The following is a 25,141-nucleotide window of genomic DNA, read 5'->3' on the forward strand; positions in this document are numbered from 1 at the left end:
AATGAAAAGGATGGAAGAAATTCTAAAGTGCTTACCCGCAAGATATAATGAGGCACTGTCTTCAATGTCACACGATACCTGCTTTGAAATCTTCTTTCTTATTAGGGCAAAACTCAAATATAGCACCAGGCTTGAGTTGATGCTCAAACCAAATGCCACATGCTCAAGAGGCTTATTGTGTTTTTACGTTCTTTGATCTGTCTGTCACTCTGTCCATTTGTCAAGTAGAAACAACTGGGCTCAGGACAACAATCCAAGGTGTGTAACATTCCTACAAGATGGACACTCAGAGTATGGATATACATTTACATGACATTATCTTTGTAAGTATATATTTTCCAAATATGTTGCAGTATATTTTTGAATTGTAATTCTGTTTAAGTTTACGTTTCAGGTGTTGCTGCAGCTGTGCTTTTAAATGCTACTTGTTGTTAAATATGGAACACTGATTATCTATCAGTTGACTTACACCAATTTGTTTAATTTTTTAGTCACTCACAGTTACTGAAATTGAATGATTGTTTTGTTTTATAATTTTTGTGCTTTGTATACTGATGATATAAATTGCATATAAAAAGCTCGCTAACCTCAGTGTCTTCAGCATCTTCAGACTTTTTCTGTCCTCCATCATAACTTTGGCATTAAGCTGTATTAAAGCTTCTTAGCTGTCATACTTTCATACCTTAGGATCAAGCTTCACTGCCCTGCGGTCCAGTGACTGTTATTGTTCTCCTTTAAATGGATATCAAAACATTTGTGACAAGGTTCGGGTTTGTTGGATAATATTAGTGTTGGGCTTTGACTGTTCTGCTTGCCTATTTTGTCGCAGAGCTCCTGGGATCCGTGTATGAGATGGTGTTAAGTAAAGGGGTGTGACTGAATCCTTCTCCAATACTTGATTAGTTATAAATCATATCTTCTGACTTTATTTTAGATTAAATTTGGAACTTTACATCATGATATAAAGCATCTTATTTTTGAATCTCTTTCATTTACACATTGGTCAACATTTCTGAGACACATAGATGTTAAATAAATAGTTGATCCAAAAGTATTCCTTGCTGTAACTTAAAACAAATTCTTTTATGACCTCTTTAGGAGTGGTTGCTGTGGCATTCCTGGTAGCACTTTGTTGGCCAGGGTAAGAAAGCTCTTACAAACACCAGAGGGAGCCTCAAGTTGCACAGAAGCAAACACGCTGCTTATGTTACCAGTCTGTCTGTCATTATCGTTCTCTGGTCCTTTACTTGCTTCAACTACCATGTCACAACTCATAGTGCAGAGCATCAAAGGTGAAATAAAGATTGTAATTCAACCTGCTATTTGTACAATATTGTGGTGGTGTTAGAAAATAGTTCACTTTTGTTTTACTTTATCTTTGTCCCTATTCAAGTCAGAAAGGCATGTCTCAATCTGTCCCACAATGTTTCGCACAGAGGGCAGTGTCACACACTGGTATAGTGTCACACAAATTCAAAACCTGATTTTTACTCACAACTGTTTTTTTGTTTTTATTTTACTTTGGTTGTCCTGTATGTTGCAGGTAGTGGATGCTAATCACCATATCTTTTGTCACAAGGGGGAGCAGTAGTACATTATGCCGTGAAGCTGAAGATACTGACAAGGCTGTACCTGTAGAGCTGTTTTCAGACATATACAGTATTATATTTAAATATTCATATATACACATATATTTGTTAAAAATCAATCCACTGGACTTTAAGAAAGTTCCATGAAGACATGTGACCTCTCATCCAAGAGGCTTCTTCAGTTCTGAACTGAACAACTCTGGATAACCATGACTTGGATTAATATGAAACTTCACAGACATCTTTAAATTAATGTTTCATGGATTTTATCTCACTTTGTAATTAAAATCAAATCACTCTTAGCAGTCATTTTCACCTGTTAAGATTTGACCAAAAATATACTTTTATTTGTCCCACAGTTGGAAAATTCCTCTTGATGAATCCAATTCATGCATTATTCCAAATATAGACATTTAAATATTCATTCATTATTTCTTGTAAGTCTCAGGAGGGTGTCTCTCCAACAGGACAGTAGTGAAAGAATGCCATTTGTGCATTTGTTGCAGTGTTCCTAAAAAAAAAAATCATGAACCCTATAAATTCAAACATTCTGAATCGCCAGATCTGGATCCAGATCATACTTTGCTGTGTTGTTGATTGCATGAGGATGTCATCTGGTCTTATTTGTCAAAGTACTATAGGCATAAGTTGTGAAATTAGAAGTACAATTTTAAAATTTTTAAGAATAGTTTAAAGTTCTTTATCTATGATGATTCAAGTAAGTGAGTTTCCTGATCAATGCTGTACATTGCCATAACATGTCACCAAACTCTATCCATCTATCAATCTATTTTCTTCAGGTTATCTGGATCCCAAGGCGTTTCCCAGAGAAAGTAAGAAATATAATCCTTCAAGCATGTTCTGGTTCTATGCCAGATCTTATCACAGTTGAATGCATTATGTGAATGGAGTCAACCGAGTTGCCCGAACAATCTCAACACATCGTTTTGACATGAAGGACCACGGGCTCTATTCATGGCTCCTTACCAAACCAAGCTGCTCACTCTGTCCACATTGTTAAGTCCAGTCAGTCTTGTCACTTGTTTTAACCAATACCCATAGTTCATGACTCTGTGGGAGGGTTGGAACTGAAGTCAGCTGGTAAAAGTTTTACGTTGTGACTCCACCCTCTTTTCACCACAAAGGACCAATGAAATGCCAGATTAATTATTGATGGCACCAGAATGCCGATTCATCTCGCATTCCATTTTTCCTTCATTATGAATAAGATCATAAGTTAAGTAACTTTCCTCACTTGAGGCAGTGACTCACCCCCAGTCTCAAGGAGGCAGTCCATCAATTTCCACCAGAGAACCATAGATTCAGAAGAACTCAAATAGTTCCTTAATCCATTCATTTTCTACTGCTGTTTCCGCCGCAGCGGGTCACGGGAAGCTGGAGCCTACCCCAGCTGGCATAGGGCGTGAGGCGGGGGACACTCCGGGCACGACGCCAGTGCGCTGCAGAGCCACACACAAAGACGGACAACCATGCACACACACACACACACTCACTCCTACAGGCAATTTGGGACCGACCAATTAACTTGAAGTGCATGTTTTTGGAGATGGGAGGAAGCCAGAGAACCCGGAGAGAACCCATGCAGACAGAGAACATGATAACTCTGCACAGAGTGGGACTCAAACCTGGACCCGCCGTGTTGTGCGGCGACAGTGTTACCCACTGCACCACCGTGCTGCCAACTCAAATAGTTATGAATCAAAATCTTTTCAAAAACATTTTTCTTATCCTGCTAACAGATAAACATATTTGTGTGGCTCAAATTAAATAGCTCAATGATCAGCCTGTTTGTATTCCTATGGATCTGACCACCCACACACCATCTGCCCATACCCTTATTCTGTATGACCCCAGTTTCTCATAAGACTACAAATATGTTGCTAAAACTATTTGTTTGCTAGACACAAACGCATGGCAGAGCCTAAATGTCCCAACTTTGCCATACAAAGAATTCCCGTCCCCAACCTGCTTGATTTCCTTTCCCTGGTAATTTTACTATGCCCCTAAGCAACCTTATAATAAACCTATAGCATGAACAACCCAGAGGTACAGTAATGCAGGTGCTGCCAAGAAAAGCACTGGGAGCCATATTAATGTTGGGACATGAGGTGCACTTTGCAGTAATGGCAATCTGCCCCTGAGTCAAAGAAAGAGAAACTGCAGCAAAACTTCAGCAGCTAAAGCACAACACAAGACACACCACCACACTCATGGGACACACACTCTCACACACACACACAGTGAATACCTATTAGGCAAATAAATATAATACTGTAGCAATACTGTAGATAGTAACTAATTGAGTTGAAGAACCAGTAATGTGATGCAGCAGCCTCTGACTGCTTTATCTCAAAGTAACATAATATTAACGCAAAGCACACAACTCCCATACAATAATCAGTCAACATATTACATCCACTGTCAGGTCAACTGAATAAATTGTCCATTTTTACATATTTGTTACATGTAGCCCCAACACTGCAGTTACCTGTATGTGCCAAAAGACTTCATGGAGACCCACTTCGTAACCCCAAGACCCAAAATCAGTCACAACTTTTAAATGTTAAACTATAAAACACGGGTGGGTGTCTTCATGGTTTCAGTTCTTTACAGCTGGAAGTACATCTAAATTGCACCTCTTCACTCTTAACTGTCCCTTGTGATTACTCCACCACTGTTAGCATTCCTCTGCTAATGGGAGTTAACATTATTGCTGGTAGGATGTGCTTTCTTGATATTGCTTATTGCTTTCTTCTGTACCTACCCACAACTATAGTATTAGCTTGTAAAATCTAGTGTTCACATTTATTAAAAATTTGGGATACATCCACATGCATAAATTTGTTCAAGTTCAGCTCTTTTTGAAGGAGTCAGAACAACTGAGTCAGTTAGTCAGTGAGTCAGTTGTGTTGCAGTACCCAGCTGTAGCTCTGTCCGTACCCCTGAGCAAGGCATCAAACCCCACAAGCTGGGCGCTGCGTCATGTCTTCCCTTTACTCCACCTTTGCTCCAGTAATTGTATATGTGTTTAATATATTGTGTGAAAATTTTTTGGGGGATTAGTAAAGTAACTTAAATTTTTTACTCATAATAAACTGTATGTGTTTTCCCAGTGACCTTTTTTGATGAATATCAGATTGATGTGTTACAAATGTACTGTCCCTTGTTTGTGTTATATGGTTATGGGAGGACTGCAAATACCTCAGCAAGCCTATAACTAAACAGACTGACACTTTCCACCAAGAATTAGTTTGGGGGTTTTTTGCCGTATTTCCCATTTATTACTTTATTGGTCAGTTTTTTTAATACAAAATAAAATCAACATCTTGGATCTGCCAAAAAAAAAAAATTCAAATACTTCCAAATGGTGGAAAATTCATCAGGTTGACAAGTTAGGGGGAGCTTTTGATTTTGCCGCTGTGATCACAGCGCCACTATGTGGGTTCATGTTTCTTGGAAAGCACAGTGGCTGTGCCAAGGTTTGTGGTGCTCATGCTTTCTAGGTCACTGCAACTTGATTTGTTACTGGGGACAAAAACGTCAATTTTAAGTAAATTTTGAGTATTACAGTGGCATGAAACTATCCCTGCATAAAAAATAATGTCGACTAGGAAGCATTTTATTCAGAAATGAGCAATGACGAAAAGAATGAGGGGCTGTATTACTATTCTGTATCCCCTTATAGAAAACCACTAACCTGTAGAGGACACATCACTTATTCTTTTGCAGGCTCTTCAGGGGCAGGAGCCTAAACCAGCTGAGATCAGGTGACATCGAGAGGCTGGACACACCATGGACAGGTAGCACGCACATCACACGGCTGGGACAGAGGGAAGTAGACGTTCATTTACTCTTAAAACATCAGTTTATTCTTATTTTCACAACTATTGTTATTTTAGAGTCACCAGTATTCACCTACAGTATATTGCAGCTTTTTATACTGGGAGGAAAGAAGCACCAGGCAGAATGGGAGAACATTTAGGTCAAAATCCTACTCTGTAACAACAACCCGCTATGCCAACCTTCAGCAATACAGTTCATAAATTACTGAATTTAATCGATTAAGCTAATATGACACACATTATAGAGCGTTGTGCATTGATGGAGATTTGCAGACAATACATGGCATTCCCACGTCTCATGTCTGCAAGCTAAACAATTAAAATCTTAATTGGTCTAATGCAAATACCTAATTGAGTTTTAAATATTTTTCAGCGTGTGACAAAAAACAGAGACAATAAAGAGAAGTCAAACTGGACTGACTAGAAAATTCAATCTGTGCATCCATCCTCTTCTAGACGAGATGACCGTAATCATCGTGTCTTCAGCCGCTTGTCTGCCTTGGGTGTTACAAGTCTGCGATTCCTATCCCAGCTTGCTACAGGTGAAAGGTCACATCATCACAGGACAGAAAATTGAATCGCCACCTGAAATTTTCAGTGATGCGAAAAGGTCAAATCAGCTGATATCAAACATCTCGGCCAAACAACAAAACCATCAGTCTAATTTGTGTTTAGCACTCAGTATTGACACAAAAACAAGGGACAATATTTTGACAGGGAAGTTGCACTTAAACATCTCTTCAGTATCCATCAATCAACAGAACATCATGTCTTTACTAAAGTTCCAACCTTTTCAAGTAGCCAACTTTTTATTGTTAGTTATTAGCTTTTAAATGCTATCTTCATGTGACATTTCACTGACAAACTGTGAAGTTTTACACAAGTGTAATACACACAGACACAGACACACACACACGCAGGCACGCACGCACGCACACACACACACACACACACACACACACACACACACACACACACACCTTAACACCTGCATAGAGATGTCTTATTTATCACACACAAGGGAATGTTAGCATCTTTGGAATCCAAAAATGTCTTGGCCACTCTAAAAACTGACATTATTTACTAAAATCCAACAGCTGGTCCACCCATTGGCCAAATGCTTAACTGTTATTTAGGCAAATATTTGCAAATGATTTATTATTTTCAGATCTATTTCTATGAATTAAAACAGCATGCAACTGAAAACATATGAACAAACTAGTTAAAATGAATACATTTGTCTAGTTACATTACAGTGGACAATGATTGCTTAATGTTTACAGTATTTCTTACCTGCTGTCTTCCCCTCCTCCTAGTGTGCACACAGATAAAATACAATGATGACAAGTGAAAAAATGAAATTATCTCATGAACTTGGTCCTGGTCTTTGCATGTTTACCTCAGCCTCACAGGAACATTACCTTTGCTTGAATAATGATAATGATAATGAACACTAATGGTAATTTACACATTGTAAGAAGTTTTAATTGTACAGTCTACACAACACACCAAACAGCATACTCATTAAAGTTTAGAGTCAATAAATACAATTAGTTTTTCTTTCTCATAGCTACACAAGTAGGTATAAATACCTTGAACCACACATTTGCACATACCTTATTTAGGTGGCACAAGAATAGGTGGGATCAGAGGCCCCAATAGTAACCCAACATAAAGCACAATGAATGCTGTAAATTCCTCAGCTGATCGAGCAGCAGAAAGAATTTTTTTTAGATCTGTACTCACCAAGATACAGATCGAAACTAAATCAAACTTGTTGAGTTTATGACTTACAATAGTGACTGTCTGAACCAAGGATGAGAAGAGGGCTGTTTTTTTTTCTTGGTGCTTAGTAATAGGAAGATGATGTACATCTGACATGTAATTAACAGGAGGCTTCAATGCATTTGTCAACAATGGCAAAAGGAAGAGCTTTGGCATCTCTGAGCTGGTGGATATTTTGGGCCAGACATATTAAATATCACCTTTTATTGCAACTGAATCATACCACAAGAGAATACTTCTGCAGCATCCAAAGTGTCATCTTTCTTTGGAGGGAAAACAAAACAGTATAATGGACCATAATGGGATCTTAAATTAGCTCCAGTGAAAGCTTTGGCTCTGTTCTCAAGACATGTAGGGAACAATGTTACTGCCAAAGGTTTACTTGATGGCATAGCAACCTTAAATGGTTGGATGTAGATTGAGAACATAATCCTGTCAAAGAAAAAAACTCTCTGGCCAACATTCACAAAGATTTTGAGTAATAGCCTTGTTCCTATTTTTATAAATATTAATTCACATCCGCAATATATAAAAATTATTTCAAACTTAACTGACAGAAGAAAACATTGACATGTTAAAATCAGTAATAACTATGTTGTTCTGGACAGAAATGTGTGGTTTAATGTACTTTTGTTTTTGCATTGTGCAGGATAAGGTGACAACAGTTGGGGTGATGGGGTCATGTGATATCATTCTTCTGAGAGAGCCTCACTGGCCTTAACAGGAGGGCTGATCCTGCCCTTTTTCAAGAGATGTCAGTATAAAAGAAGTGCGTCCAGGCTTTTCAAAATTTGTGGACTGATAGGCTGTCAACAAAGGTAAGATTTCTATGACAATTTTAGCAGTAATCAAGGCTTTCAAGAGGTAATTAAATTGTGGATCAAATACTATTCTTTAATACGGTCTACTTTCTTGTAGTATCCACAAACCAAGTGCAACAAAAACGTAAGTCTAGTGATATATTAATCTGTTAATCAAATGTGAAATCATGTACTTTATGTTGTGTTTAATTTGACCTTAAATATATTTTAATAATAATGCATTTTACCTTTTTATTCAATTTTACAGTGCAACCATGAGTGTAGACCCAGAAATGGAATGTTTCGGCCCGGCGGCCGTATACCTCCGGAAATCAGAAAGGGAGAGGATAGAGGCTCAAAACACTCCCTTTGATGCCAAAACAGCATATTATGTGACAGAGCCCACTCAAATGTATGTGAAGGGCAAATTAGTGAAGAAGGAGGGTGGCAAAGCCACAGTAGAAATTGCAGGCGGGAAGGTATGTTCACATCAGTTGTCTGTTAATTCTAGACACAAACGAAGAGTGTGGTGCCTGATCCTCACATATTAATCTGGTGCTGGTGTTAAACAATGTTAGAAGTAATTGTTCATTATGTTATGTCATGTTGTTGTGTAGACTCTCACTGTAAAAGATGATGACGTCTTCCCCATGAACCCTCCAAAGTTTGATAAGATTGAGGACATGGCGATGATGACCCACCTCAGTGAGCCGTCTGTCTTGTATAACCTTAAAGAGCGTTATGCAGCATGGATGATCTATGTAAGCCTAACGTCAGTCAGAAATTGTTGACTATATGTAGTCTGGTAGTGTAAATGTGACTTTTTATTCCTCCTCTTCTTGAAACAGACCTACTCAGGGCTGTTCTGTGTCACTGTGAACCCCTACAAGTGGCTCCCAGTGTACGACTCAGTGGTTGTTTCAGGATACAGAGGCAAGAAGAGGATTGAGGCTCCACCCCACATCTTCTCTATCTCTGATAACGCCTATCAGTTCATGCTTCAAGGTATCAATCACACACACACACACACACACACACACACACACACACACACACACACACACACACACACACACACACACACACACACACACACACACACACACACACACACACACACACACACACACAAATACATATACATACAGTATATATACATATATGTCTTGCAATACAAATGTTCTCTCATGTTATTCTCCCAGATCGTGAGAATCAGTCCATCCTGATTACGTAAGTCAACGCTATAGAGCGCTCATTGTGATTAATTGAACTCTGTCAGCTTTATACTGAATATATCTATACTGTGTCATGTCTGACTGACCCCAGCAAATGTGTCATCTAATTATTTGCATTGCAGTGGAGAATCTGGTGCAGGAAAGACTGTCAACACCAAACGTGTCATCCAGTACTTTGCGACAATCGCTGTGGCTGGTGGAAAGAAACATGAGGCAGGTCCTGGAAAAATGCAGGTAAATAATATTATATAATGTAGATGTGTGTGATGTATGTGAAAATAGAAATAAAACTTCTCACGTAACATTGCATTAAGGGCTCGCTGGAAGATCAAATCATTGCAGCCAACCCACTGCTGGAGGCTTATGGTAATGCCAAAACTGTGAGGAATGACAACTCATCCCGCTTTGTAAGTTGTTATCCTTTCTTTTTGAAAGATTGTCTCCTCAGCCTTCAACTCTTTCTTAGAGTTTGTGCTGCAGAAAGTTTAAAATAACATTTTTAACAAAGTCTAGGGTGGAAACTTTACTAGTAAAATTACAAATAATCCCACAATATTCCCCTGCATTCTTCTGTAGGGTAAATTTATCAGAATCCATTTTGGGACAACTGGAAAGCTGGCTTCAGCAGACATTGAAACATGTAAGCTTCCAGACTGTCATTATCCAGAAATTGTGCTGAGAGTACAAACTATTAACCAGCTTGTTTTCTTGTGCTACAGATCTGCTGGAAAAATCACGAGTGACTTTCCAACTGTCTGCTGAGAGGAGCTACCACATCTTCTATCAGCTCACGACAGGCCACAAACCTGAATTACTAGGTTTGCAGTTTGGCCACAGGCCTGCATGCTTCTGTAGAATCAATGCATCTCCGGTGTATGTATAGTAAAACAAACTGTACACATTTCAGAGGCTCTCCTCATCACCACCAACCCCTATGACTATCCCATGATCAGTCATGGTGAAATCACTGTCAAGAGTATCAATGACATTGAAGAATTCATTGCCACTGATGTAAGTAAATGCTCCAAGATACAATACAATGCATGCATAAATATGTTATGTATTAATGTGCCATATTAATGTGTTCATGTTGAACATTATTACCTGTTATACCAAGCGATGACATGTAGTAAAGCAGCAAACCATGAGAAGTTTTAGTTTCTGAAAGAGACATACTGTAAATATTGGGGAACCTCGGGAAACTAAATCAGTCCTAACCATTGTTTAGACGGCCATTGACATCCTGGGCTTCAGTTCTGAAGAGAAAATGAGCATCTTCAAGCTGACTGGAGCTGTGATGCATCATGGAAACATGAAGTTCAAGCAGAAACAGCGAGAAGAGCAGGCTGAGCCTGATGGCACTGAGGGTAAGCAACGAGAATGGTTTATTTTATTAATACACTATATTATGTTAGTATTCTATATTACTACAGGTATACTACAGGCATTTAATAAGACTATGTTCCCCTGTTTATATATTTGTTCATTCTGTTGTTGTCATTCTTTGTTTGCATTGTGACAGTTGGGATGTAAAAGGTTTTTGCATGTTATCTAATTATAAGGTCACAAAGTCCACATAACTGAAGGGGTTCCAGAATGGATCTGCTGGCTATTTGAAATCACGGGACCCAGTTGTAGTGACAATTTATTTTTGGCACATCTAATTGGGAGGAGATTGTTGGCAGCACCTACAAAGTGCTGTAATGTGTGCTTAGGGAATACAGGAGGGGCACAATGTGAAAGGAACAATGCTGATATTAATCTGCTTGGCCTGCTGTCAGTCTAAAGGAGCCACGTGGGCAGTGCAGGACAAATGAACTGGGTTATTTTCTAACGTTTTTTGATGTGGATCATTGTTATTTCTGTTTTTATCAGAGGCTGATAAAATCGCCTACCTCATGGGCCTTAACTCTGCTGATATGCTCAAGGCTTTATGTTACCCCAGGGTCAAGGTTGGCAATGAAATGGTTGTTAAAGGTCAAACTGTGCCACAGGTAATTGATTTTGAAAATGTCTTATTTCTACAAATTAATTAATTGTAGAGTTATTATACCATTGGTTTCATATAACCATAATTCTTTCCTTCTTTAGGTGCATAATTCAGTCATGGCTCTGTCCAAGTCTGTCTATGAGAAAATGTTTTTATGGATGGTTGTCCGAATCAATGAGATGTTGGATACCAAGCAGCCCAGAAACTTTTTCATTGGTGTCTTGGACATTGCAGGGTTTGAAATCTTTGATGTAAGTTTAAAAAAAACCAAAAGGTGGTTCTTTTTCAGTTTATGAATTAAACAAGCTCATCGATGGCTTCACACTGTATTTTCATTATTATTCCTAGTACAACAGCCTGGAGCAGCTGTGCATCAACTTTACCAATGAAAAACTGCAACAGTTTTTCAACCACCACATGTTTGTCCTGGAGCAAGAGGAATACAAGAAAGAAGGGATTGAATGGGATTTCATTGACTTTGGTATGGACTTGGCGGCCTGCATTGAACTGATTGAGAAGGTGAGATTTCCCAGATTCTATATTCACAAACATGGAAAACTGATGTATTTGATTAATTGACAACTTGTGTTTGAATTATTTTTTTCAGCCAATGGGCATCTTCTCCATCCTTGAAGAGGAGTGTATGTTCCCCAAGGCTACAGACATGACCTTCAAGAACAAAATGTATGACCAGCATATTGGTAAAAGCGCCCCCTTCCAGAAACCCAAACCTGCCAAAGGCAAGGCCGAGGCCCATTTCTCACTGGTGCACTATGCTGGTACTGTGGATTACAATGTTACCGGCTGGCTGGACAAGAACAAGGACCCACTGAACGACTCGGTGGTTCAGCTCTTCCAGAAGTCTTCAGTCAAACTGTTGGCTCACCTCTATGTATCTCATGGCGCAGATGGTAATGTTAATGTTTTTTTTAATTTTAAAGGCTTTGAATGAAATTAGACACTGACTTTGTCCAGATCTCAACACTAATTTACATTATTTAGTAATTTTACAGTCAAAGTGTAGGAAAAGGTGATGCAATTTATACAAAATCACCCCAAAAGCAGTTAGAATACAATCAACCTTCAGTAGAATAGAATGCCTTCAGTAAAATCAGTGTCATCACACTCTGAACTAATAAAGTCCTTGATTTATGATAATTCCTTGAGTGAAATTGACAGTGCATCACTGAGTAAAGCAGCATCAAATCTAATTACATCATGTTTGTTGTTATTTTATTGCAGTGTAAATATATAGATTGTTACTAGAATAGACAGTAAAAGCAATAAGAGTATAAAATGAATTGTGATTGTTTTTATAGAGGGTAAAGGTGGAAAAGGCAAGAAGAAGGGTGGCTCGTTCCAGACGGTGTCAGCTCTCTTCAGGGTAATTTCCTTATTAGAAATATTAATTTTATTTTCAGTTCTAAATATGAATGTCTGTGTGTCCACTGTACATGGGATTGATCATAACAGGGCATCCTAGCTCTAATGTTTAGACAACCGGTGTGCATGTTTGAATAATTGGTGATTGATATCTTCTTAGATATCTATAATATGGATTAAATCATCTTTATAGTAGGGATTAATGAAAAAATAAAGTTTTTAAGGTAACACCAAACTTTTCTCTTTCAAACTGTATATACAATAGCTTTATTATTATGCTCATTTATTTGTCCCCTTTTTATTTTTTTTGCTGTTAGATCATGTGGTAAATGTGAAGAAACCAAATAGTCGAGAAAACTGTAATTTCAGTGTCAAAATGTGTGATAAATTAAAAATGTTATATCAATCAACAGGAAAATTTGGGCAAACTGATGACCAATTTAAGGAGCACTCACCCACACTTTGTGCGCTGCCTTATTCCCAATGAAACAAAGACACCAGGTGGGTCCCACACAGGAGTCCTATTCCTCACAATGATTCAGATGGGAGCATCAGTTTCTTATCATCACGTCATGAACTCTCAGCACTGCTTTCGTCTATTGTATTTTTACCGTACATCTTCCGTAGCTGCTATTTCAAACCAGAATGATGTCTGCATGTGACACAACTTTACAGCAACAATAATGTTGTTTATGGCTGTTAATGTTTAAGGCCTCATGGAGAACTTCCTGGTCATCCATCAGCTGAGGTGTAATGGAGTGCTGGAAGGAATCAGGATCTGCAGGAAAGGTTTCCCCAGCAGAATCCTCTATGGTGACTTCAAGCAGAGGTGTAGTAAATCACTCTGAATTATTATCATTTATTCTCTTTTAGTTCACATATCAATCCTATTCTCTTGATAATCAAATTCTTCCAGGTACAAAGTACTGAATGCTAGCGTCATCCCTGAGGGACAGTTTATTGACAACAAGAAGGCCTCAGAGAAACTACTGGAGTCTATCAACGTGGATAAATCCCAGTACAGATTTGGCCATACTAAGGTAAGTCAAGAGATTAAAAAATAATCACAACATAATTAAATTGTTGCATAGCTTGGTTCAGTTAAGCTAATGTTATTGCACATATCATCAGGTATTCTTCAAGGCTGGTCTACTGGGTACACTTGAGGAGATGAGAGATGAGAAATTGGTTGAACTGGTCACAATGACTCAGGCTCTCAGTAGAGGTTTCCTCATGAGACGAGAATTTGCCAAAATGATGCAGAGGAGGTAAGCTTATTGGAGTTTTTTCAGAAGAAATATATTGTGACTAATTCACGACCAAAAAACATGAGGTACTGTTATAAAGACAGCAAAAATTAGAAGCAATTTATTTCAGTTGCTTTGAGCATCACTTTAGTTTAAAGAACTCACTGATTCTTTATATTGAATCGCAATGGGATTTTAATCTGGGCCATAGCGTTTGGTGTTTCTGAGCTAGTATATGACACTGACACTGACAGGCGTGTGCCGTTGCTTCAAAGCAGTTCCTCCTGGATAATAAGTCTTACAGTTCAGTAAAGTAGATGTTGCAAAAACATCTACAAATATTCCTTTAGCGCCATTTGTGGGATGCAAAGGATAAAGAGTAATTGTGTACTTGACACCTTCCAAATTTTCCCTCTTTATTTCTAATATTTTGTAATGGATAAATTATAAAGTTTGTACTCTCACATATCTAGGAAAAGGAATTGGTGCTGGACCAAAGACAGCTGTGCAGCAGCAAAAATCTGACATAACAGAATCTGTTATATTTTTTATTTCTACTTGAAGGCTAGGGACTTTGTTTATCATGAAAACTCAAGGTACATTGTGAAATAATGGAAGTCTCTGTCTAACTGCAGTCCAGGATTGCATAGGCTGCATAATGTCATGAGTAGTCACGACAAAAATCATTTTGATTATTATATTAATGGATTTATATTTTTTAAAATGTGTAAAGGGAGGAAATGCTCTGACATTGTCTTTTTCTTAAATCACAAGAGAAGCAATTTACAGCATCCAGTACAACATCCGCTCATTCATGAATGTTAAAACTTGGCCATGGATGAAGTTGTACTTCAGAATAAAGCCTCTGCTGAAGAGTGCAGAGGCTGAAAAAGAGATGGCACAAATGAAGGAGGACTTTGAGAAGACCAAAGAGGATCTGGCAAAGGCTCTCGCTAAGAAGAAAGAACTGGAGGAGAAGATGGTTTCTCTGCTGCAGGAGAAGAATGACTTGCAGCTACAAATTCAGTCTGTATGTTGGAGGAAAAGAGATCTTTTCAGAAATTCTTATTTAAGAAATTTTATGAATATGTTTTCAGTAGTTTGTTCTTCAAAATCTAGGAAGCTGAAAACCTCAGTGATGCAGAAGAAAGGTGTGAGGGGCTCATTAAAGCAAAAATTCAGCTTGAAGCCAAGGCAAAGGAGACAAGTGAGAGACTGGAGGATGAGGAGGAAATAAATGCTGAGCTGACTGCTAAGAAGAGGAAATTGGAGGATGAGTGCTCTGAGTTAAAGAAGGACATTGATGACTTGGAGCTCACTCTGGCAAAAGTGGAAAAAGAGAAACATGCCACTGAAAACAAGGTATGTATATCTTTCAAAATCCCATAAACTCCTTCTAAATACTAATAACCCCCCCCCCCCCCAAAATACTATGAATATTGCATAATACTATGATCACAGGTTAAAAACCTGGTTGAGGAGATGGCATCTCAAGATGAGACCATTGCCAAGCTGTCCAAAGAGAAGAAAGCCCTCCAAGAGGCTCATCAGCAGACCCTTGATGATCTGCAGGCAGAGGAAGACAAAGTCAACACTCTGATGAAGGCTAAAACCAAATTAGAGCAGCAAGTGGACGATGTAAGAGGCTTTGTATTTATGTAAAACTGAAGGCACCTACTGATTTTTCTATATTTCTACGTGGACTCATCATGCTACATCTGAATGTTCTAGCTTGAAGGTTCCTTGGAGCAAGAGAAGAAGCTTCGTATGGATCTCGAGCGTTCAAAAAGGAAGCTTGAAGGAGATTTGAAATTGGCTCATGAATCCATAATGGATCTGGAAAATGACCACCAGCAGTCTGAGGAGAAACTAAAGAAGTATGTAATAATGAAACTTCACTTATTTCTTTGGTAATATTCAGATTCAGAGCTAACACACTTCCTTTATTTGGGCTACAAAAGGAGGGACTTTGAAATGAGCCAGCTTCTAAGCAGGATTGAGGATGAGCAAATACTTGGAGTTCAGCTTCAAAAGAAAATCAAGGAGCTGCAGGTAATGTGAAATTGTTTTCTTTGGGCATTGTTGACGGACAGAATATATATTTTTGCGACAATGTTTCAAAAGGAAGTGACTGATTGTTGACCAGAATAAAAATGATCACAATCACAATTGTTTTCTACTTTCATACTCCTGAAACCAATGCATTTATTTTCACCTTTAAAATGCATTATTTAAAAAAAAAATAAAAAAAATTGACAGACATTTAATGATAAGCAAAACTGGGGTATGTGTGATAAATTGTTCCATTTTCTTTTTTATGATGCAGTAATATAATTGACCGAGTATCCCAAAAACTCAAGTCAACTCCCAAATAAGACTTTTTTTGGGGGAATAAAAAATAAAGCTTGGCATTCAGGTATTCCAAATACACCCATATGTACAATATTTATGCATCACAGGCTCGGATTGAGGAGCTTGAGGAGGAGATTGAGGCTGAGCGGGCTGCTCGGGCCAAGGTGGAGAAGCAGAGGTCTGATCTCTCCAGGGAACTTGAGGAGATCAGTGAGAGGCTGGAAGAAGCTGGTGGAGCGACATCAGTTCAGATTGAAATGAACAAGAAGCGTGAGGCTGAGTTCCAGAAGCTGCGTCGTGACCTCGAAGAGTCTACCCTGCAGCACGAGGCTACCGCTGCAGCTCTCCGCAAGAAACAAGCCGACAGTGTAGCAGAGCTGGGAGAACAGATTGACAACCTCCAGAGAGTCAAACAGAAACTGGAGAAAGAGAAAAGCGAGTACAAGATGGAGATTGATGACCTCTCAAGCAATATGGAATCTATTGCTAAATCAAAAGTAAAATTTGTCAAACATGTCTATAATTTACAGAGCAATTGTTACTGGTGTTGATGTTTTATCATGTGCAGAAGAATTATGACTTCAACATTGTATTAAATTGTATCCATAGGGTAACCTGGAGAAAATGTGCCGGTCGCTTGAGGACCAGTTGAGTGAGTTTAAGTCCAAAAATGAGGAGCAGCTGCGTCAGTTAAATGAAATTAATGTTCAGAGATCAAGACTGACGACTGAAAATGGTAAGTGTGACATTTTGAGTGGCTATATTAAAATGCAAACCAGTGCAAATCAAGAAAACAATTTTTTCAACCAATCTCCAACCAGGGGAAATTGGTCATCAGTTGGAGGAAAAGGAGTCTCTTGTTTCACAGCTCACGAGGGGAAAACAGGCGTATATTCACCAAATCGAGGAGTTCAAAAGGCACCTTGAGGAAGAAGTTAAGGTATTCATTCACTTTTCAAAGAAAGATCTAATGTTTTGTTTGCCATCATAGTAAGGAATTTGCCCTTTCATGTATCATGACATCACTAGGCCAAGAATGCCCTAGCTCATGCTCTTCAGTCATCTCGTCATGACTGCGAACTTCTCAGAGAGCAGTTTGAGGAGGAGCAGGAAGCCAAAGCTGAGCTGCAGCGTGCAATGTCCAAGGCCAACAGCGAGGTAGCTCAGTGGAGGACCAAATACGAGACTGATGCCATTCAGCGCACTGAGGAACTGGAGGAGGCCAAGTAATGAACAGTCAACCATTCACATTGTTTCCATGAATATTGATTGTCTAGATCATTATAAAAACCTGTTTATATTTAAACAGGAAAAAGCTGGCTCAGCGCCTTCAGGATGCAGAAGAGTCCATCGAGGCTGTGAATGCTAAATGTGGCTCTCTGGAAAAGACCAAACAGAGACTCCTGGGTGAGGTGGAAGACTTGATGATCGACGTTGAAAGAGCTAATGCTCTTGCTGCTACCCTTGACAAAAAGCAGAGGAACTTCGACAAGGTTACATACCAATTCTATTGCTGAAATGCACACCTTATTAATACGAGGTCACAGAAAACACTAAGTCATTTCTTCCATGTTCAGATTCTTGCTGAGTGGAAGCAGAAGTATGAGGAGAGCCAAGCAGAGCTGGAGGGAGCTCAGAAGGAGGCTCGCTCTCTAAGCACGGAGTTGTTTAAAATGAAGAACTCTTACGAAGAAGCTCTGGACCACCTGGAGACCCTGAAGAGGGAGAACAAGAATCTGCAACGTAAGCTGAGACATCTGTCACTTGATAGTTGACATTTGATATATTATTAAATACATGGCAAATTCAAGAAAAAATTTGTAAAAGAAATTGATTGGAAATGTGATGAAATATATTCAATCTTGATTTAACAAGCAAAAGTTAATGAACTGAATCTAATTTATTGTTAACACAGTTACATTGTGAAACAGATATAGATGCATTTTTATTTATTTTCCACAGAGGAAATCACAGATTTGACTGAACACATTGGTGAATCAGGAAAGACAATTCACGAACTGGAGAAGGCGAAAAAGACCGCCGAGTTGGAGAAAGCAGAAATCCAGACGGCCCTGGAGGAGGCAGAGGTATGTAAAATTAATTCAAAGAAAAATTGATGTAAGGAACTTTGGTAATGATGTTAAACTCCTACAACGTTGATTTTGTAGGCTACACTGGAGCACGAAGAATCAAAGATTATTCGTATCCAATTGGAGCTTACCCAGGTTAAGAATGAAGTTGACAGAAAACTTGCAGAGAAGGATGAGGAGATGGAGCAGATCAAGAGGAACAGCCAGAGAGTAATAGAAACCATGCAGACCACTTTGGATGCTGAGATTAGAAGCAGGAATGATGCCCTGAGAATCAAGAAGAAAATGGAGGGAGACCTCAATGAGATGGAGATTCAGCTGAGCCACGCCAACCGCCAAGCAGCTGAAGCCCAGAAACAGCTGAGAAACGTTCAGGGACAGCTGAAGGTACAGCAGTTCATTAAAACTGTGGACTATTTCAGCTTCATTTGGACCGCAGCTAAATTGATTTTTAATTCTATTTAGGATGCACAACTGCACCTTGATGATGCTGTTAGAGGTCAGGAAGAAATGAAGGAACAGGTTGCCATGGTGGAGCGCAGGAACAACCTGATGCTGGCTGAGATCGAGGAGCTGAGAGCTGCTCTGGAGCAAACGGAGAGAAGCCGCAAAGTCGCTGAACAGGAGCTGCTTGATGCCAGCGAGCGCGTGGGGCTGCTGCACTCTCAGGTAGATTCAGTGTCGATTGTGAACAACACTCATTTGAACAATGCCTGGAATCCTCACCATTTGTTCTCTCCTTTAGAACACAAACCTCATCAACACTAAAAGGAAGTTGGACGCTGACCTGATCCAGATCCAAGGAGAAGTGGAAGATGCTGTCCAGGAAGCAAGAAATGCTGAAGAGAAGGCCAAGAAGGCCATCACTGATGTGAGCTCTGTTTCTTTACCTTTAAATCTCTGCTGGTTAAACAGCAGGTCGTTCGTGGGACTCAGAGTATATGCCTGAGACTTGACAGTGCTTTTGTTGTAATACTTTGGCTTTGAATATCAGACAGCCTAGTTGTGCTTGTTGCGGCAAACTTTAAGGAAACAAATTATCTCAGCAAACTGGACAAAAGTAGAGATTCTAAATTGATTCCAGCCAAAGAAAAGCTAAAATAAGCTTGGTGATTTTTATTTTTATTTTCAATAATAATTTGTCAGGCTGCCATGATGGCAGAAGAATTGAAGAAAGAACAGGACACCAGTGCTCATTTGGAGAGGATGAAGAAGAATCTGGAAGTGACTGTGAAGGATCTGCAGCACCGTCTTGATGAAGCTGAGAATTTGGCTTTGAAAGGTGGAAAGAAGCAGCTCCAGAAACTGGAGGCTCGGGTAAGAAAAAGTCATGTCAGACTCTGTTCTTCAAATGTGGATTTGAAAAGAAACCATGTCTGGAATAGATTTGTTGACTTGAACATGCAGCAAAGCTTTTAGACAATGATTTTATTTAGCCTTTTATTACTATTAGTTCATTAACTATACATATGTGGACTACCAGTCAAAAGTTTGGTCACATCTTTTCCTTACTTGGTATTCTTTATTTTAAAGACCAATTACATTGTAGATTTTGACTGAAGGCATCAGAACTGTGAACGAACACTTGTTGAGTTATGTAGTAAAAAAAAGTAAAATAATGGAAAAGAGGTTTTATATTTTTGATTCTTCAAATAAGCACCATCAGCATTCCTTATACAATCTGGAGGTTTGGTTTGGACTCACTGTCCTGGCGAAAAATAAAACACAATCCAAATCATCGCAAAGTGGATGGGATGGAAAGTTACTGCAGGATGCTGTGGCAGCCATGCCGGTTCAACGTGTCTTCAATTGTGAAAATCCACAACTTAATCTTACAAAGTTCACCTGTGAAGTGGAAACCGCTTCAGGTGACGACCTCATGAAGCTCATTGAGAGAAGGTTACGGTTTGTTAAGCTGTCGTAAAAGCAACGGGTGTCTACTCTGAGGAATCTAAATACAAAACATATTCAGAATACTGTCACAGATTTTTGTTTGCTACATAATTCCACATATCATATTATAATTTTGAGATCTTCAATTTATATTTACAATTTAGAAAGAAATAAAATGAACGAATAACCATTGAAAGAGAAGATGTGTCCAAACCCTAGCCTGGTAGTGTATGAACATATACTGTTCACTCACTATTTGATTAAAAAATTTTTTTTTAAAAATTAACAACACAAAAGAACACAAAACAAGAGAATAGCAACAAAGCCTCTTTATTTTATTGAATTTGTTAGAAATGTATTTACTAAATACCCTCATAAACATCTGTCATATTCTTTATCTGTTGAAATGTCTTCACACACGTCACCAGAACATCTGCATTTCTTGTTGCCAAGGTCCGAGAGCTCGAGTCTGAGTTGGAAACTGAGCAGAGACGTGGAGCCGAAGCAGTGAAAGGGGTTCGCAAGTATGAACGCAGAGTGAAGGAACTGACTTACCAGGTACTGGGAACTAAAAAAACTAGATATTAAAATGCAATTTAAAGGTAAATCTTCTGCTCATTATCGTGTAACATATTTTATAATCAATTCTATCGGTTGTGTTACTGAAGACAAGCTGAATGTGGGTTATCTTCCAGACCCATAGGGGGCGTAAATCACCTTCTAACAGTGTTCCTCATATTGAAGTTAGCATAGAATGCAACTGAAAACACTCTTTACATGCTGCAAATCTAATGTTTAACAAATTTGTACCTCACTTGTTCATTAGAACTAGTAGGGACTCTTGAAGTCAGTCTTCACCTCTCACAAGTAGCTTCACTGACAGCAGTCGCTGCATCGCCAAAGCACAGAACCGTACCTTAAAAATACTTTACTAGGCATTAAAGACACAAATGTATTCATACATTTATCTTTGGGCAATAAATTAATGCCTTTATTATTTGTTGCTCATGTGAGTCCTTCAGAAGTGGCTTCTTTATGACATGAAACGTGCGGTGTTGTGTATTTTTTAACGGTCTCATGCTGTTAGAAATGGTGCTAAATAGACTATCCTGTCTCCTGCCTCTAGACTGAGGAGGACAGGAAGAACGTCGCCCGTCTTCAGGATCTGGTGGACAAACTGCAACTGAAAATGAAGACCTACAAACGACAGGCAGAGGATGCTGTGAGTGTGAAATGTTCAACACTTGCAACACAAATATGTGTCACATCAATGTCTTTTTTAGAACGTTAGAGCAGAGCTAAACAATTTAATTGCTATACGGGTTTTTAATGTGAAACAACTTGTTGTTTGTCAACATTATTCTTAACAGGAGGAGCAGGCCAACACTCACCTGTCCAGGTACAGGAAGGTGCAGCATGAGATGGAGGAGGCCGAGGAGCGTGCTGACATCGCTGAGTCTCAGGTCAACAAGCTGAGAGCCAAAAGCCGTGAAATTGGCAGGGTAATTTCCTCACTACTTTTAATTTAGATCCCTCCAATAAAATTTATATATCTTTAAAAATATCTAATCCAATTTTAAACTTCTAATCCCTCACCGTGTCTTTGTTCTTTGAAGGGAAAGGACGCTGAAGAATGAGCAACAGTCTTGATGGGACACGGGGCAAGAAATCATACAATATATTGTTTTGTCCATTGTGTCAGGTCTCGTCTAAGAAATAAACGTGCAGCAACTTGATTCAAGTTTTGGTGTTTTTGTCACTTGTTTTCTAATTACGGAAGAATTATTTACTGACAAACGTTATAAACCACAACATTTAACAGCATTTTTTTTTAATAAAGGCTGGTAAACAGGGAATTAGCAACATTTCTTCAAAAATGGGGAGAGTAGTGGGGAGTTATTACTTTATTATAACCACAAAACCAATTACAGTTAGAACACAATTCTGTACCAAAAGACAAATATTGGCATTCCATTCTCAATTGATTTTGTGAGTGAAAATCACTCCCAGTGCCAGATGTAAGCTGACACATTTGAGCAGTAGGTCACATGTTATCACTTAGATGTCCTTCAGGTTACAATAACTGTAAATCTTTGTCTTGTGGTGATAATGTTGTCAGTGACCTCTCAGTTTTTTAAGTGCCACAAAACACATGTCTCACCCTGTCAAGTTGTGATCCTGCAATGAAAATAGACCAATGGAACAACATGTATGAACATGAGCAGTGCTTATAGCTTTAGGTATCTATGCAGTAGGATAACAAGTATTAGTCAGTCTCCTGACAATCTAAAATATGTCATATAAAAGTAGCAGTGGTTTCAAGATCTTTTTTTTTTTACATGTACCCAGTATTACCTCCGGCTCAATAACAAATGCTGTTCTTAAGGGTTAACCTTTAGCACTGATTTTGTGAGTACTAATATATCTGAGGAAATATTAATCTGATAAAGTGCTGAGAAAAAACGGTCTGAATATGTCAATAACACGTCCTGAAAATACTTAGATTGTGTTGGACGAAGAGAGGTGGCTCTCTTTATATGTCATTTATTAAGTTGAAGTGTAGGGATGTCATGTAGAAAGATTTGAAGAGCAATTCTCCAGGAGTGATATACTTTGCGGTAACTTGATAAAGTGTCTTATTTTGTTGAGTATTTAATACATATAATCAGACAAAATAGGCTGTTTTATTCCCTCAGCTGTCTGTGCTACATCACATTTTGCAGTCTATTATCATTTTTGTTTCAGTTTAAGACCCAAGTGTTCGATTGCGTGTTAGATTAAACTAAAGTGGTCGTTTTTTCTGTTAGAATATTAGTATATTCTTGAAAAATGTGTCTAAAATTCTGCTAACAAATGGTCCCAATTCAGTAATGCCTGCTCTGCTGCTGCAGAAAACTGATACAGTGAGATCTGACATACATTTAAAAAAATGCAATAGGATTTTTAAGAATATATTAATATGTATATTGCTATACAGACGCTCCTCAACTTCTGTTTCAGTTACGTTCCGAATGGCTGGACGTAATGTGAAAATGAAAGTAAGTTGTTACTGTACTTTCCTGTAATGTGTGACCGTTCATACTGTATGTACATCCCCATAAATTCTAAAACATTCCTAAATCAATAATTATAAACATAATATTGTAAAATAATAACATTAATTTCAAATAAATTAAATTCTAGCAACAATTTCAATTAAAACCACAGAGATCACAGATATGACGTCTTAACACAAGGGTAACACGTGATAGACTGGGAAGAGGCAAGGCACATTCAGTCTGTCGTTTGTGCCATGTAAACAATGGACGCAGTGTCAAACGTAAGATCGTTTGAACGTCTCGTACTACGGAGAGAGGTTCAAAAAATGTTTTTTACAAAATTATTTTACAGTCAGTTCAAATGTAAAATCGAAAAAGACATAAAACGAACATAAGTAGAGGAGCATCTGTATTAATATATACATAATATACATCTCCCCACCTATATATTTGAATAAGCTCACTTGAAAACCTCACGCTGTCACGCTTATTAACTCCACCCACTACCTGTCAATCAAGCGCCAAACCAATCACAGCGCATCTGCCAGAAGGAATCATGTGAACAAGAGCTCCTGAGAACATCGCGGAATTAAATAACTAGTTGTCACCACAAAAAGTCCTATATTTTCTGTTTAATGTCCATTGACATGTAATGCAAACACACTGTACACAAGAAAACAAACGTTTTCTTGTGTACAGTGTGTTTGCGTCTACCCAGAAGTTCGGGCCGCTAGCCAAGTTAGCGCCGGTCTTCACATTTGTCCATGTCTCTCTCTTACAGAGCCGTTTTGGCTTCGTCAAACATAGCGGTTTATATTTTTTGATTGTGACGGACCTCACATTGTTGTGTGGGGAACCCCGATGCTTTATTCACCAGGACCAGACTCACGAAGCTGGCGTCTACCTGGATGGCCGGACCGTGACGCCAAAGTAGCCTTCGTATTCGCGTTTGTGCGTCCCACACACACGGAGCTTTTACGACTTCGTCGGACACAGCAGTTTGTTTTCTTGTGAGAGTGAAGAAAAAAAGAGAAAACAAAGTCTGATATTATAGTTTTATCGTGGACTTTTCCCGGATTCCCACTGGTGTATATATAAGGCAGTGGATCTTAACCTGGGTTCGATCGAACCGTAGGGGTTCGGTGAGTCGGTCTCAGGAGTTCGGCAGAGACAGAGGTCAAGACAAAACACCCGGCATAATGTGTCGGGTGTTTTTGCTGAACATACACAATCAATGTGTACGTTTGACACATTGTGTCAATTCGTGATGAGAGGCCCCCCTTACCCATCACTGGCTGAAGGTGATCACGTGACGCTACATCGATTAGCCTACCTGTGCTACATGGGATTTTGCGCACTCAGCAGTCTATTTATGCCTGTCATGACGCTATGTCATCTGATTGCTTTCTTAATATTTTAATTCATAGTAACTATGTTGAGCAAAAAAAGAAAGTGTCAGACGAATATGTGCAACATGAATTTACATGTACTGTATAACGGAACGTGATGGGAGTCAGCGTTCTGCATGGTTTGTAATGTCAAGGTGAGCAACTGGCAAAAATAAAGGAACACTTCCTTAAGCTGCATGGAAAACAAAAGAAACAGACTTTGCTGTGAAAATGACATAAGAGTAGCACTTGCCAAGGTGAAGCCACGCATATCTGAACTGGTCTCTCAATACCAACAGCAGAAGTCACACCGATTTGCAGCTAGGTCATTTCATGTGAGTTCATGCAATGTGTTAGTGTTGTTCTTTGAAAAAGGTGACATTCAATCAATCAATCAATCAAGTTTTATTTATATGGCGCTTAATCATGGCAACAGACATTTCAAAGTGCTTTAACATTAATGCACAATTCATTAAATACACGAGTAA

At 38.8% G+C, this 25,141-nt stretch overlaps 1 protein-coding gene and 1 long non-coding RNA gene across 2 annotated transcripts; one reads left to right on the top strand and one right to left on the bottom strand.

Annotated features, from left to right (window-relative positions):
- Nucleotides 1–4,869: 4,869 nt before the first annotated feature.
- LOC137594793 (uncharacterized) lies at nucleotides 4,870–7,258 on the bottom strand. The gene is made up of 5 exons (XR_011035352.1): nucleotides 7,069–7,258; nucleotides 6,746–6,764; nucleotides 5,874–6,037; nucleotides 5,308–5,430; nucleotides 4,870–5,135 (listed from the first exon to the last, which is right to left on the bottom strand). It is a non-coding gene; the product is annotated as an uncharacterized lncRNA (long non-coding RNA).
- A 906-nt stretch (nucleotides 7,259–8,164) lies between these two features.
- Nucleotides 8,165–21,963, top strand: LOC137594792 (myosin heavy chain, fast skeletal muscle-like). Its single transcript, XM_068314308.1, has 40 exons — nucleotides 8,165–8,182; nucleotides 8,306–8,516; nucleotides 8,655–8,798; nucleotides 8,886–9,042; nucleotides 9,240–9,267; nucleotides 9,395–9,506; nucleotides 9,587–9,679; nucleotides 9,849–9,912; nucleotides 9,992–10,090; nucleotides 10,180–10,283; nucleotides 10,501–10,639; nucleotides 11,148–11,266; nucleotides 11,364–11,513; nucleotides 11,611–11,781; nucleotides 11,870–12,173; nucleotides 12,582–12,646; nucleotides 13,059–13,146; nucleotides 13,357–13,474; nucleotides 13,562–13,685; nucleotides 13,777–13,913; nucleotides 14,667–14,922; nucleotides 15,012–15,254; nucleotides 15,354–15,530; nucleotides 15,624–15,769; nucleotides 15,854–15,944; nucleotides 16,352–16,741; nucleotides 16,854–16,980; nucleotides 17,066–17,184; nucleotides 17,274–17,470; nucleotides 17,554–17,737; nucleotides 17,822–17,987; nucleotides 18,207–18,331; nucleotides 18,413–18,721; nucleotides 18,800–19,003; nucleotides 19,080–19,205; nucleotides 19,481–19,651; nucleotides 20,681–20,785; nucleotides 21,354–21,449; nucleotides 21,598–21,729; nucleotides 21,844–21,963. The coding sequence occupies exons 2-40, from the start codon at nucleotides 8,313–8,315 to the stop codon at nucleotides 21,862–21,864; spliced, it is 5,805 nt and encodes a 1,934-aa protein (XP_068170409.1). The 5' UTR covers nucleotides 8,165–8,182; nucleotides 8,306–8,312; the 3' UTR covers nucleotides 21,865–21,963.
- Nucleotides 21,964–25,141: the final 3,178 nt, after the last annotated feature.

This window comes from Antennarius striatus, chromosome 5 (assembly GCF_040054535.1).
Source record: "Antennarius striatus isolate MH-2024 chromosome 5, ASM4005453v1, whole genome shotgun sequence".
NCBI lineage: Eukaryota > Metazoa > Chordata > Actinopteri > Lophiiformes > Antennariidae > Antennarius > Antennarius striatus.